General features: G+C 35.1%; 1 protein-coding gene across 1 annotated transcript in view; it reads left to right on the plus strand.

Moving 5' to 3' along the window:
• The window catches only part of PKHD1L1 (PKHD1 like 1), a 224,355-nt gene that overhangs the window by 140,673 nt on the left and 67,072 nt on the right, over positions 1-16,610 (plus strand). Inside the window, exons 58-64 of the mRNA XM_053715928.1 lie at positions 6,379-6,497; positions 7,449-7,578; positions 8,439-8,612; positions 9,572-9,675; positions 10,278-10,404; positions 11,007-11,128; positions 12,871-12,961. Of these exons, the coding sequence (XP_053571903.1) occupies positions 6,379-6,497; positions 7,449-7,578; positions 8,439-8,612; positions 9,572-9,675; positions 10,278-10,404; positions 11,007-11,128; positions 12,871-12,961 (867 nt within the window). The remainder of the gene's footprint in view (positions 1-6,378; positions 6,498-7,448; positions 7,579-8,438; positions 8,613-9,571; positions 9,676-10,277; positions 10,405-11,006; positions 11,129-12,870; positions 12,962-16,610) is intronic.

Genomic DNA, 16,610 nt, shown 5'->3' on the forward strand with positions numbered 1-16,610 from the left:
CATATAGTGCTCTCTGTTTGTTTTACACCTGTTGCAGAACTACAGTATTGGAAGTATCCTTGAAAGGGTGAGCTGTCACACCCATCTAAATCTACAGCCTGCCCCAACCAGCACATGAGTGTGCTCGTGGAGTATGTGAGTACTCATTTGGCTATTCTGTTGCTTTTTCTTATGTCTTCAATCAGACTATACCACACATGAGGCGCCCCTCTGTTTTTTATTTCTCCTAGTTCTTGCCTGGATCCTCCGGTTGAGAGGAGGCAGCCGCCGCTCAGCTATCAACTTATTTGTAAAAAGAGACATTTTCTTTCCTGTTTACTCCAAAAGGGATTTATATAACCTTATATTGATATATTTTTCACCTCATAAGATAACATTAGTTTGTTTAAGTTTTAAATTGTGTTTAAGTTTTAAATTGTCTTTTAGGGTTATCAATAACTACCATCTGAATTGTATACCATTCTGCGCCCCCTCCACTGTGATTTTATCACGTATTAGATTTTTTTATGGTGCTATAGCTGACTTCTAAGATAAAATCTATCGGCTAGATTTGGAGTTTTGTCGGTAACGACCCGAAAAACTAACGCCGGCTTTTTTCTGGCCGCACCATAAAAATAACTCTGGTATTGAGAGTCCACATAAAGGCTGCGTTAGGCTCTAAAAAAGGAGCGTAGAGTTGCTTACGCAAGCGGCCAGCCTCAAAAATGTGCTCGTGCACGATTCTCCCATAGGAAACAATGGGGCTGTTTGAGCTGAAAAAAAACCTAACACCTGCAAAAAAGTTGCGTTCAGCTCTTAACGCAGCCCCATTGTTTGCTATGCGGTAACCCTTCCTACGTCTGCACCTAACACTCTAACATGTACCCCGAGTCTAAACACCCCTAACCTTACACTTATTAACCCCTAATCTGCCGCCCCCGCTATCGCTGACCCCTGTATATTATTATTAACCCCTAATCTGCCGCTCCGTAAACCGCCGCTACCTACATTATACCTATGTACCCCTAATCTGCTGCCCCTAACACCGCCGCCCCCTATATTATATTTATTAACCCCTAATCTGCCCTCCACAACGTCGCCTCCACCTGCCTACACTTATTAACCCCTAATCTGCCGACCGGACCTGAGCACTACTATAATAAAGTTATTAACCCCTAATCCGCCTCACTAACCCTATAATAAATAGTATTAACCCCTAATCTGCCCTCCCTAACATCGCCGACACCTAACTTCAATTATTAACCCCTAATCTGCCGACCGGAGCTCACCGCTATTCTAATAAATGTATTAACCCCTAAAGCTAAGTCTAACCCTAACACTAACACCCCCCTAAGTTAAATATAATTTACATCTAACGAAATTAATTAACTCTTATTAAATAAATTATTCCTATTTAAAGATAAATACTTACCTGTAAAATAAATCCTAATATAGCTACAATATAAATTATAATTATATTATAGCTATTTTAGGATTAATATTTATTTTACAGGCAACTTTGTATTTATTTTAACCAGGTACAATAGCTATTAAATAGTTAAGAACTATTTAATAGGTAAAATAGTTAAAATAATTACAAATTTACCTGTAAAATAAATCCTAACCTAAGTTACAATTAAACCTAACACTACACTATCAATAAATTAATTAAATAAACTACCTACAATTACCTACAATTAACCTAACACTACACTATCAATAAATTAATTACATACAATTCCTACAAATAAATACAATTAAATAAACTAGCTAAAGTACAAAAAATAAAAAAGAACTAAGTTACAAAAAATAAAAAAATATTTACAAACATAAGAAAAATATTACAACAATTTTAAACTAATTACACCTACTCTAAGCCCCCTAATAAAATAACAAAGCCCCCCAAAATAAAAAAATGCCCTACCCTATTCTAAATTACTAAAGTTCAAAGCTCTTTTACCTTACCAGCCCTGAACAGGGCCCTTTGCGGGGCATGCCCCAAAGAATTCAGCTCTTTTGCTTGAAAAAAAAAACATACAATCCCCCCCCCAACATTACAACCCACCAGCCACATACCCCTAATCTAACCCAAACCCCCCTTAAATAAACCTAACACTAAGCCCCTGAAGATCATCCTACCTTGTCTTCACCTCACCAGGTATCACCGATCCGTCCTGGCTCCAAAATCTTCATCCAACCCAAGCGGGGGCTGGCGATCCATCATCCGGTGGCTGAAGAGGTCCAGAAGAGGCTCCAAAGTCTTCATCCTATCCGGGAAGAAGAGTAGATCCGGACCGGCAACCATCATCTTCCAAGCGGCATCTTCTATCTTCATCCGATAAGGACCGGCTCCATCCTAAAGACCTCAGACGCGGACCCATCTTCATCTGGCGACGTCCAACTGAAGAATGAAGGTTCCTTTAAGGGACGTCATCCAAGATGGCGTCCCTCAAATTCCGATTGGCTGATAGGATTCTATCAGCCAATCGGAATTAAGGTAGGAATATTCTGATTGGCTGATGGAATCAGCCAATCAGAATCAAGTTCAATCCGATTGGCTGATCCAATCAGCCAATCAGATTGAGCTCGCATTCTATTGGCTGTTCCGATCAGCCAATAGAATGCGAGCTCAATCTGATTGGCTGATTGGATCAGCCAATCGGATTGAACTTGATTCTGATTGGCTGATTCCATCAGCCAATCAGAATATTCCTACCTTAATTCCGATTGGCTGATAGAATCCTATCAGCCAATCGGAATTCGAGGGACGCCATCTTGGATGACGTCCCTTAAAGGAACCTTCATTCTTCAGTTGGACGTCGCCGGATGAAGATGGGTCCGCGTCGGAGGTCTTCAGGATGGAGCCGGTCCTCATCGGATGAAGATAGAAGATGCCGCTTGGAAGATGATGGTTGCCGGTCCGGATCTACTCTTCTTCCCGGATAGGATGAAGACTTTGGAGCCTCTTCTGGACCTCTTCAGCCACCGGATGATGGATCGCCAGCCCCCGCTTGGGTTGGATGAAGATTTTGGAGCCAGGACGGATCGGTGATACCTGGTGAGGTGAAGACAAGGTAGGATGATCTTCAGGGGCTTAGTGTTAGGTTTATTTAAGGGGGGTTTGGGTTAGATTAGGGGTGTGTGGGTGGTGGGTTGTAATGTTGGGGGGGATTGTATGGTTTTTTTTTCAGGCAAAAGAGCTGAACTCTTTGGGGCATGCCCCGCAAAGGGCCCTGTTCAGGGCTGGTAAGGTAAAAGAGCTTTGAACTTTAGTAATTTAGAATAGGGTAGGGCATTTTTTTATTTTGGGGGGCTTTGTTATTTTATTAGGGGGCTTAGAGTAGGTGTAATTAGTTTAAAATTGTTGTAATATTTTTCTTATGTTTGTAAATATTTTTTTATTTTTTGTAACTTAGTTCTTTTTTATTTTTTGTACTTTAGCTAGTTTATTTAATTGTATTTATTTGTAGGAATTGTATGTAATTAATTTATTGATAGTGTAGTGTTAGGTTAATTGTAGGTAATTGTAGGAAGTTTATTTAATTAATTTATTGATAGTGTAGTGTTAGGTTTAATTGTAACTTAGGTTAGGATTTATTTTACAGGTAAATTTGTAATTATTTTAACTATTTTACCTATTAAATAGTTCTTAACTATTTAATAGCTATTGTACCTGGTTAAAGTAAATACAAAGTTACCTGTAAAATAAATATTAATCCTAAAATAGCTATAATATAATTATAATTTATATTGTAGCTATATTAGGATTTATTTTACAGGTAAGTATTTATCTTTAAATAGGAATAATTTATTTAATAAGAGTTAATTAATTTCGTTAGATGTAAATTATATTTAATTTAGGGGGGTGTTAGTGTTAGGGTTAGACTTAGCTTTAGGGGTTAATACATTTTTTAGAATAGCGGTGAGCTCCGGTCGGCAGATTAGGGGTTAATAAGTGTAGGCAGGTGGAGGCGACGTTGTGGGGGGCAGGTTAGGGGTTAATAAATATAATATAGGGGTCGGGGGTGTTAGGGGCAGCAGATTAGGGGTACATAAGGATAACGTAGGTGGCGGCGCTTTGCGGTCAGCAGATTAGGGGTTAATTATTGTAGGTAGCTGGCTGCGACGTTGTGGGGGGCAGATTAGGGGTTAATAAATATAATATAGGGGTCGGCGGTGTTAGGGGCAGCAGATTAGGGGTACATAAGGATAACGTAGGTGGCGGCGCTTTGCGGTCGGCAGATTAGGGGTTAATAAGTGTAGGTAGGTGGAGGCGACGTTGTGGGGGGCAGGTTAGGGGTTAATAAATATAATACAGGGGTCAGCGGTGTTAGGGGCAGCAGATTAGGGGTACATAAGGATAACGTAGGTGGCGGTCGGCAGATTAGGGGTTAAAAAAAAATATTTGAGTGTCGGCGATGTGGGGGGACCTCGGTTTAGGGGTGCATAGGTAGTTTATGGGTGTTAGTGTACTTTAGAGCACAGTAGTTAAGAGCTTTATAAACCGGCGTTAGCCCAGAAAGCTCTTAACTACTGACTTTTTTCCTGCGGCTGGAGTTTTGTCGTTAGATGTTTAACGCTCACTTCAGAAACGACTCTAAATACCGGAGTTAGAAAGATCCCATTGAAAAGATAGGATACGCAATTTACATAAGGGGATCTGCGGTATGGAAAAGTCGCGGATGAAAAGTGAGCGTTAGACCCTATTTTGAGTGACTCCAAATACCGGCGGTAGCCTAAAACCAGCGTTAGGAGCCTCTAACGCTGGTTTTCACGGCTAACGCCAAACTCCAAATCTAGGTCTATGTATTTTCCATAATATAAGTTTTTCCAATACAGACCCCAGTGTCAAATCCTGTGATATCGTCACCATACAAATGTTATCATGCTACTAAACCGGAATTCAAATGTTCGTACTAGTTCATGCAGAGGGTTGGGCCAGCAAGCATAGTTAAAGTTCATTAAACAAATTTGAACTCAAAACTGATATGTAATACAAACAGAAGCACTAATGGTCCAATTCTCAAAAACTTTCCATCTTGGAGTGAAATTATCTTGCAGACCTCACTGAATTCTCCAAGAAAAGGGGCAGAACCCTTGACGCTCTGTGAGATTACAAATCTCACAGGGGAGGGTAATGTTAACAGAGAATCCTTGCCACTGATATAAATTCTCATTTTGAAGCAAATAAAATTTTATTTAAATGTTTTCCAGAGCAGTCTAACTATAATTTATTTCTTTTTTTAATAGTACTTTATAAGTAAGTGTATTCTAAATTTTGAGCAAACTTATCCACTGTAAAACCAGTGAGATAACTCAGACCTGCAAGAGTAAAATGTTTGGTAAATATATGAGTTGTGAGAGAACGTCAGACACACCCAATGAACCAAAACATTGTTTGATTTAGAATAAACAGGTACAAAGACGAGGTAGAAGGGGCAACGGCTACTTATTTGTAGCCTTTACCCCTTCTACCTTGTCTTTGTACCTTTGGCTGTTACCTACAACAGTGTCCTGCTGCCCTATGCCTACCACTCTACCTATTGGTCATTGTAAACAAATGTGAAGATGGATCAGGGTGGATAATGATGAATATAGAAAACAATAGTCTCTTAAGTTTCTCAAACACTTAAATAGAAGCCAGTATATTGACTGTTATGGAAAAGATAACTTTAGAAAAATAATGAATGAGACATCCATATATGCTGGAAAACCAATTGAAGCATTGAATATCTTCATGTTTGTAGACAAAGATTGGTACGGGAAAAAATAATTCTGGATTGGTCTATTTAAATACCAGACATACATGTTGTGATCTGGATAGATATGGAGTAGATGTTATTCCACAGTAAGGACAAAACTGTCATGGCAGCAGTAAAACTACAGGAGTAGGAGATCTGTCTAGTATTAGCTGTAGACTGGTCTAGGTAAAAGGATAAGTGTGATTACAGCTGGGAGAAATTGTCTTTTTTTCCTGATGTCTTTTTTTGAATAACCATTTGGATGAGGGTCATTATACAAAGTACCATTTCATAAAGACACATTTTGCAGACGGAAGCAGTCACAATTGAAATTAGAACAATATATGATCAGGCCAAGAAGCGAGTGAGTCCAAAGTCATAATTCAAAATTCAGGATTAGTTCAAGACAAGAGTTGAGCAGGAAATAAAATAGTGCACAAAACAAATTCAAAGTCAACCGCAGAAATCCTAATAAAAATAAGATGGAGCAAATCCATTGTCACTTCATGACTACAATTTATTAACATGTGTCAACAATCTATGGTGAGCCACAAAAAATAAAATTCATTATTATTGGATTGAAAGGGCAAAATGATAGGTTCCTGAAACTTAGTAATATTATTTATACACTTAATTTCCTGTATTTCTGTAACTTAAGGTGTGTTTGGTCAACTCGACCTCCATGGAATACCTCGCTCCGTGTATAAAACAAAGCTATCAACAACAGCTGAAGCAGGATCAAACTACATTACTCTTGTGGATGCAGTGGATTGGAAGGTATTTACTGAAACTGAAAAAATACTTTGCTAATAGAAATGTAATCCATCATTAAAAGCTTTTATAAATAGTTATCTCAAAATATCCAAATGGCTACTAAAAGGAGATAAAATGTTTCTTTAAGCAACGTTCTAGTCAAAATGAAATGCAATATGCTTTGTTAAAGAGAAATTTAACTCTAAACATTTCTAACATACATATGAAAGAGCACTATTCGTGTTTCTTTATAGGAAAGGTTAATTTTAATTTCCCGTTAAGAATACACTAAATATCTTAACTGATTTATGCTGAGAATAGGGCTGAGTTTCTCAATGTGTAACATACAGTTGAGTAAGGGAACCTTACCTCAGAAGGGTGTGTTCCTCATAAACTTACATTATGTGTTTTGTACACTGGTAATTACTTTCAGCCAATAAAAAAATCTATGGGATTTATTTTTTTAATTATTTAATGAGTTTGATAATGATAATGGGCCGAATTACTATTGTGCGAGCGGACATGATCCGATATTGCGGATCATGTCCGCTACACATCAATAAATGCCGACAGCATACACTCTCAGCATTTATCATTGCCGCCCCCTGCAGATTCACAAAACATTGGCCGCTAGCAGGGGGTGTCAATCAACCCGATCGTATTCAATCGGGTTGATTTCTGGCGATGTCTGTCCGCGGCCTCAGAGCAGGCAGACAGGTTATGGAGCAGCACTCTTTAGAACGCTGCTTCATGACTTGTGTTTCCGGCGAAGGCTCGCCAGAAACACAAGGCAGCAAGCTCCATACGGAGCTTGATAAATATGCCCCAATGAGTACACATGTTATATGGTTGTGTCACATTTCAAGTGAGTACAAATGTAAATAACCTATGTTGAGGGGCACTGGTCATATAAATCTAGCCTTTGCTGGGCATTTAATTCAGATTAATCACATTGTTTCTTTATTTATTAAAAAGGTGGGAGAAGACGTTGTAATAACCACCACCAGTTACGATGCCTGGCAAACAGAAACCCGAAAAATCATCAATATTTCACCTGACATGAAAAATCTCACTTTAAATTCTTCACTTACTTTTAAACACATTGGTAAGTGTCATTTTGCAAACGTTTATTAATACAAAATTTATATGAAAGGGGATTGGAAAACCTGATGACATCACTAAAATTGCACTATGCATTAGGAGAGCTGTTGAATAGGTCATATTTTTAGATCAGAATGGAAACTTTTCATAGAATAACAAACATTAATTTATTAAATAATAGTTAAACTGATAGAAAAAAAATTATAATACATTTATATTAAGGGGCCGATTTATCAAGCTTGGTGCCCCTGTTTCCGCGCAAGCCTTCAGGCTCGCCGGAAAAAGAAGTTATAACTGGTCCATCTGCTCTGAGGCCGCGGACAGAAATCAACCCGATCGAATACGATTGGGTTGATTGACACCACTGCTAGCAGCCTATTGGCCGCGAATCTGCAGGGGGCAGCATTGCACAACCAGTTCACAAGAACTGCTTGTGTAATGATAAATGCAGACAGCATATGCTGTCGGCATTTATCAATGTGTGGCGGACATGATATGCTACATTGTATCATGTCCGCTCACACTATGATAAATTGGCCCCTAAATCTTAAAGCTTAAAAAGTATTTTGAGAATTTAAGGATATACTTCGTGAATGTGAGTCATATAATAAAAATATACAACATAAAAGATACTACTAACCATCTATATACTATAAGAATGCATGTGTTTCATATTTCAGGAACCATTTATATTGTATATTTTCATATAAACATCTTTTTTACTCAATAGCATTTTAAAATAATGGAAATTCAAGTTGCACCTAATAATTAAATACAAATCTGATAATTAAATACAAAACAATTAAGGAACATATTTTAAATTATTTGTATTATTCGATCTTTAAAAAATATTTTTATTTACAGCTAAAACCTATCAAGTACCAGGCACAGCAATGAATTATACACTGGCAGCTGATGTTGGCCTTCTGAACAGGAACATTAAAATAATTGGTCAGGATTATCCTGGATGGTATAAGGAATCATTTGGAGCACGTGTTCTTGTCAGCTCATTTACAGTGAATGATATTACATATCAAGGTAAGTTATTTAAAAAAAAAAAAAATAGTGTTATCTATCACTTTTATATCTGTCTGTCTATCTATCTATCTATCTATCTATCTATCTATCTATCTATCTATCTATCACAAAGCACTGATTTATTCCCCTTTCTGACAGTTGAGCCCACAATACAATTATTTAATCCTATTATATTTATCCCTCTTGGATCTCTTTATTGCCTCAGATGTCTGAGGACATATTATTCCTACATGCACCATACCGGATAGAAGTAAATTACATCTACATTTGTATGACATTGTTTATGGCGCTAACAGGCACGGGGTAATTTCAAGCACACATGGAGACTGTAGTGGAGTAACCACTGGAACATTCCAATATTTTAAATATGTTTAAAAAGTATGTAAAATATAGCTTTAGGATGTTCTTCAGAGGTAAAGAAGCTTCTTCTCAAAAGTTGTAACCTAACAACATTACCTTAAAGGGCCACTAAACCCAAAATCTTTCTTTCGTGATTCAGATAGAGAATAGAAATTTAAACAACATTACAATTTACTTCCATTATTTATTTTGCTTCATTTTTTAATATCCTTAGTTGAAGAAAAAGCAATGCACATGGTGAGCCAATCACTCGAGGCTTCTATGTGCAGCAACCAATCAGCAGCTAGAGAGCATATCTAGATATGCTTTTCATCAAAGAATATCAAGAGAATAAAACAAATTAGATAATATAAGTAAATTAGAAAGATGTTTAAAATTGCATTCTCTTTCTAAATCATAAAAGAAAAAATGTGGGTGGCATGTCCCTTTAAGTATATTGACATAAATACTACACTGCTTGGGAATTCCAATTCATAGAAGATCTTTCTTAATATCAACAAACTTTAAAATCTACAAATATGTGGAAAACTAAAAAGTAGCTACTCTGTGATTTAGGCTTTATTTTATTAATGTGTTATCCAATTTCTATTTTTTTAAAGGAAGTGCAAGAATTGACAATGTAGAATTTTACCACAGTGGACAAGAAGGCTTCATAGATCCCACAGACCCAAGATATTCCTTGGCATTCCTCAATCTTGGAGAGGTACATTTTCATTACCAGCATACCTAAGTAACATTAAATTTAATATATGCATATTTATTATCATTGTGTTTCTTTCATACAAGTTGATCATTAAAAAAAAATGGGTTTAAAGTTTACAATGGTAACACTTCTAATAAAATATTAATGTGCAGAAATAGGAGAAAACAAGATTCTGAGCCCACTTTGTTACTCAGTATTAGTGTTTTCTAACTAGATAAACATTATCAAAGCCTTTTATAACCCTGTTTATTTGTTTACACTTTACAATCTCTATATTTGTCCTTATCCTGGGAATTATATTAGTTTATAGTTAATGCAGCTAGTGACAGCCATGTGTCATGTAACATGTGACCTAAGGCAACCAATCAAATTATTTTTGTCTTGGTATTAGGAAGAAGGCCCCAGGTAGCAGTTAAAATCTGTTTTAATCTTTTAAAGTTTAACTTGACTGCTTATAAATTGTAGTATGTACATTTTCCTAGGTTTATTGAATAAAAGTATACTTATTTAAATAGAAAAACTATCTGTGTACAGTTACATTTTTGTATTGTTCAAATATTAAAAACTAGTTACATAAATGTATACTTCTGATGTTTTATTAGGTGCCTCTAAACACATCCTATGTTAAAGGCTGTGCCTTCCATAACGGATTTGCTCCAGCTATTGGCGTTTTCGGTATAAATGGACTGGATATTGATGATAATGTAATTTACTTTACAGTAGGAGAAGGTAATGATCAGTATGTTAAATTACAATATATTTTATATATCCAAAAACAACATTTCTATAAAAATGATGTATTCTTGTTTGTAGTCGTTTAACTAGTTAATGCTAAAGAGCTCTCATATCTGAATATGAGTTAACGGGACACTAAACCCAAATTTTTTCATTAATGATTCAAATAGACATATAATTTTAAGCAACTTTATAATTTACTCCTATTATTAATTTGTCTTTGTTCTCTTGTTATTTTATCTAAAAAGCAGGAATGTAAAGCTTAGGAACCAGAACCTGGGTTTAGAACCTGGATTACGCTTGTTTATTGGTGGCTCCTAAACTTTACATTCCCGCTTTTTAAATAAATATAGCAAGAGAATGAAGAAAATTAATAATAGGAGTAAATTAGAAAGTTGCTTAAAATTGCATGCTCTATCTGAATCACAAAATAAAAAAATTGGGGTTACTATCCCTTTAATTTCAATATTTTACAATCGCAAAGTATGCCATTATACCACAATACACTAAAAAAATGATTACAAAGGATGTGAACACAGGAACCACTATAAGGAAAAAATACATTTTTACTAACTCCTAATTTTTCTTTTTATTAGGAATCAGAATATGGGGAGAACGTATAAGGTTAAGAAGAAATCTTGTCTGTCTTTCTGTCTGGCCTGGTACTTATCAAGACAGAGTAGAAGAAAAGAATGTTTTGTGGCATGCTGGGATAGAGGTTATTCCTTTTTATTTGTATTACATTTAAATTTAAATTTAATGTCAAATTCAATGTTACTTTATTTCCTGAAAGATCAATAGCAAATAACAAATATATACTGTATCTTAAGTATTTTTGGGGTTGGCATATATTTTTTTATAAGTTCTTATTAACATTGGTAATATTTAAAGGGGCATTAAAGTCTTTTTTTCTTTATGCATTAGAAATTATTCTCTGCATTGCAAAATATCTGCATGCCAAGTATACATTTTAAAAGCATTTAAAACTGTTTCTTTTGTTAGAAAAATATGTATTGTGCCGTCCTGGGACACACCTTTTGAAAAGCCTCTTGAATATTGTTTAACACAGTGATTTTCAACCTTTATTTTGCCATGGCACACTTTTTTACATTTTTAAAAAAAATCCTGCGGCACACCACCATCCCAAAATTTTACAAAATCACACATTGTAGCCTATTACAGGATATATATATATATATATATATATATATATATATATATATATATATATATACACTGTACTGTGCTGTCATGCCATGCCTCCTACAAACTATACATGACATATTGACATTCATTCACAAACAATCATAATGGTATACACATATATACACAAGCATACATACACACATGCATACATACACACACACACATACAAATGCATACATTCACACACACATACATACATACATGCACACATACATGTCAACGTGTTGTGGTGGGTGGGGGTTCCTTCCAAGTGTGAACAGGGAGGCGAGCGGCCGCTGTGCAGTTACCCTCAATAATCATCTCACTCAAAATAGAAAAACGGCCCAGAATAAAAAACAAGCAACATTTAAAAAATATGTCACACTGTTGTCAGTCTGCCGCGGCACACCTGAGGATCTCTCACGGCACACTGGTTGAAAAACACTGGTTTAACACATTTACTGTGACAAATTAGAAATATATATAAACACTCTCCTGCATATATTAATGAATCACTGTGCAGCATGTACAAATGTCAGGGCTCTGCATTCTATGGAATGCACTCTAGCTTCCATGGAGGGAGTGGAAAAATAATTTTCAGAGGAAAAACAGGGATAATAAAGAACAAAAGTGTTGCAGAGATTTGTAATTATACATAATTAAATATTTAATAGTGAAATACATTTTGAGTTTAATTTCCCTTTATGTATCAGGAAGCATGGTCACCTGCAACAAGTTTCCCTGTGTGTGTTGGGAGGGGGGATAAACCACGCCAATAATAATTATCCGTACTCAGCAGGAGAAGGTTCCTTGTTATACACATGATTTGCACATTGTAGTAGATTTATTAAGCACCTTTTAGGTGGCGGACTGAAATCATTCCGATCCGATCGGGATGATTGACACCCCCTGCTAGCGGTGATCAGGGGGCGGCATTGCCCAAGCATTTCACTAGAAATGCTTATGCAATGATAAATGCCGACAGGCGTATGCTGTTGGCATTTAGCGAGGTTGAGCGGGCATGATTTGTTACAGCGAATCATGTCTGCTCGACCTTTAGTAAATCTACCCCATTATCTGAAAAATGATGATTCATTGGCATAAAAAAAAGAGTCAAGTGGGTACTTATGTCTTTATATATAGAGATCAAAATTTCAGTGGGGGCATTTGCCCCCTATTGTTGCCCTTCCTGACACATGTAACCTGAAATAAAGTGCAAAATTAGCTTTCATTCCAAAATGTGGCAACGTTATCTTACATGATTTTGTATTCTAGATAAACAAAGGTGCTGATATAGTACTACAGGAAAATATTGTGGCTGGATTTGAACGAACTGGATACCGCATTAATGGTGAACCCTGCCAAGGTAAAACAGTCATTAAATGATGCATTAGTAATGTAACAACATATTATGTTCTGTAATTTAAATAGAGACTTTACAAAACAGAATATATCATTTTACAGTACAGTAGAATCACTGGGCCTAACCAACCAATCTTTATATCCTGTTAAAATACCTCACCCTACTTGGGGCTAGAATACAAGCGGAGTGTAACAAATAGCGCAGGATGTGTTATCATTAGCGCGACCTTGCGCACAATCTGGTCTTACAAGTGAATAGTAAAAGGTTTACCAGAGAATCCTAGCAAACCCTATACTTTAAATGGATAGTGCAGGTCTGCTTTTATCACTCATATTACAAGTGGTGAGTTAAAGGGACACTAAACACTAAGGGCTAGATTACAAGTGGAGCGATATTTTGAGCTTCCGCGATAGCAGTAACTCCGCTAGAATTAAGCTTTTTGCGCTAGTCAGGTTGCTCAGGTATTACAACTTGAAAGGAAAGCTAACACCTCACTCTTGTTCAAACACAATCACATATTCTCATTATCACTAACCCGACATGAAAATATGAATATTTCAAATTCCAATCTTCTTTACGTAATGGAATATGTTCTGTTTATTCATAAATACATATTTCTACATATATCTGATGTTTTGTCAAACTAATATACATTTATACCTATATATATAAATAAATAGAGAGAGAGAGAGAGAAAATGATATATAGGTATAGCTATTTACAGATATATAGGAGAATATATTTAAAAATACAAAGAACATAATCTGCTATGTACAGAACATTGAAAAGTGAAATATTTACAGTAAATAAATAGTTAAAAACTTTATTAAAAATGAATATTACATACATTTGTTTTTACATGTTTTCATCTACTTAAAGGGACACTGAACCCAATTTTTTTCTTTTGTAATTCAGAAAGAGCATGCAATTTTAAGCAACTTTCTAATTTACTCCTATTTTCAATTTTTCTTCGTTCTCTTGCTATCATTATTTGAAAAAGAAGGTATCTAAGCTTTTTTTTGGTTTCAGTACTCTGGACAGCAATTTTTTTATTGGAGGATGAATTTATCCACCAATCAGCAAGGACAACCCAGGTTGTTCACCAAAAATGGGCTGGCATCTAAACTTACATTCTTGCATTTCAAATAAAGATACCAAGAGAATGAAGAAAATTTGATAATAGGAGTAAATTAGAAAGTTGCTTAAAATGTCATGCTCAATCTGAATCATGAAAGAAAAATTTTGGTTACAGTGTCCCTTTAATGGCAAAAGACTCTAATGCATTTACATATATGTCTATATATGTGTTCATATGTATTTATGTGTTTATATATGTATATATGTCTGTAAATACATATGTACACAAATAAATACATATGTACACACACACATATATATGTCATTAGACATGTATATGTATGTATCTCTATGTCAAAGCACTTTGGCGGCTTTTTTTTCTAACACCCGAGATCTTTGAGCCCTTAAAATTTTTGTGTGATATATGTTTTAAAATCATTTTTATTAGATAGTGTTATTATTAGTGTTAGTGTACTTTTTAATGTATTTTTGAAGTGTTTTGTGCAACTTTTTATTTTCGCCAAACAGTTAACCAGAGCTCTGAAATCACGGTAATGATTCTAGTGTAAATCACCATTGCGCTTACGTGATCACGTTTACTTTCAAATTGCAAACCCTAGCAATATACCCCTTATATATATATAGCCTTAAATACATTTTATGCTCCTCCCCTCCTCCCTCTAATTATGGGTGCTGCCATTATGAAGCCTAGGTTACACTGCAAGTATCTGAAGGAGAGTTGCTGCATACGTGCAAACACATCAGCACTGGAATGTAATGAAAGATGTATATTAACATGTCGGCAACCCTGACCAGAGGGAGGTGGGAATAAACAATATACTATGCTTATAAAATGTATTTAATGTTCATTTAAGTGTTGTGTTAAAATGCAACACAAAATGTAGCTCTTTTAGAGATCTGAATTAAAGGGACATAAAACTCAACATTTTTCTTTCATAATTCAGACAGAAAATACAATTTTAAACAATTTTCCAATTTGCTTCTATCTAATTTACTTCATTCACTAATGGGAGTTAGCTGAATGCATTTGGTGAGCTAATAACATGAAGAATATATGTACAGCCACCAGCCACTCCCAAGACTACCTAGGTATCCTTTACAATAAAGGATATCAAGAGAACAAAACAACTTAGATAATAGTTAGATATAATATAAGTAAAATGGAAAGTTGTTTAAAATCACATGTTCTGCCTGAATAATGAAAGAAACAATCATGGTTTCATGTCCCTTTAAAGAATTAACGCTTAAAAATATGTAATACAAACCACATGTAAAATATTTCACTTATTGAATTCTAGAAAAAGATTACAATGGCACTACACATATATAGATGGGAAAGCCCTACAGTTATAATAATCTAATAAAATTAGTGATTAAGGGCTCAAGTGCTGTGCATATACTGTAAATAATCTTATAGAATTAGTGATTAAGGGCTCAAGTGCTGTGCATTTCTGTAAATAATCTTATAGAATTGGTGATTAAGGTCTAGAGTGCTGTGCATTTACTGTAAATAATCTTATAGAATTAGTGATTAAGGGCTCGAGTGCTGTGTATTTCTGTAAATAATCTTATAGAATTAGTGATTAAGGGCTCGAGTGCTGTGTATTTCTGTAAATAATCTTATAGAATTGGTGATTAAGGGCTAGAGTGCTGTGAATTTACTGTAAATTTAAAAGTTATGTTTTATTTTTGGCTTATCTCCATTCCATAGAAATTGCTGATATTAAATTTGGGAAACAGGTGCTATTTAGCGTATTCTTTCAGCCAGTTTTTCTGATTTAAATGTATATTTCACTCATATTTATACATATTAAATGTAAAATCAAGGTTTATTATTGAAAAGGTTTAACCAGTAATTTAAAGGGATATGGTTTATGATCAGATTCTGGATGGGAAAGGCTCAAAGGTATATATGGATAGATAGATAGATAGATAGATAGATAGATAAGATTAATAGACAGATAGATTAGATTAATAGATAAATAATAGACAGACAGATTAGATTAATAGATATATTCATAGATAGATAGATTAATAGATATATAGATTGATAGATAGATTAATAGATAGATAGATGTGTGAGTCTGTGTATGTGTATGAATGTGTGTATTTATATCAATGTACATGTGTGTAGGTATATGTGCTTCAATACAAAACCAAAATTTAAAAGTAAGTGAAGGCCTCTACTATTTTGACCCTTGGTTTAGCACACATTTGGCTTAAAGGGACAGTCTAGTCATCTTTCATAATTCAGATATGGCATGCAATTTTAAACAACATTCCACATTTACTTTTATCATACATTTGCTTTGTATTCTTGGTATTCTTTGTTGAAAGCTAAACCTAGGTAGGATAATATGCTAATTTCTAAACCCTTGAAGGCTGCCTCTTATCTCAGTGCATTTTAACTGTTTTCATAGCTAGACAGCGCTAGTTCATGTGTGCCAAATAGAAAACATTTTGCTCACTCCTGTGGAGTTATTTATGAGTTAGCACTGATTGGCTAAAATGCAAGTCTGTCAAAAGAACTGAAATATGGGAGCAATCTGCAGAG

The sequence above is a fragment of the Bombina bombina genome, chromosome 5 (assembly GCF_027579735.1).
Source record: "Bombina bombina isolate aBomBom1 chromosome 5, aBomBom1.pri, whole genome shotgun sequence".
NCBI lineage: Eukaryota > Metazoa > Chordata > Amphibia > Anura > Bombinatoridae > Bombina > Bombina bombina.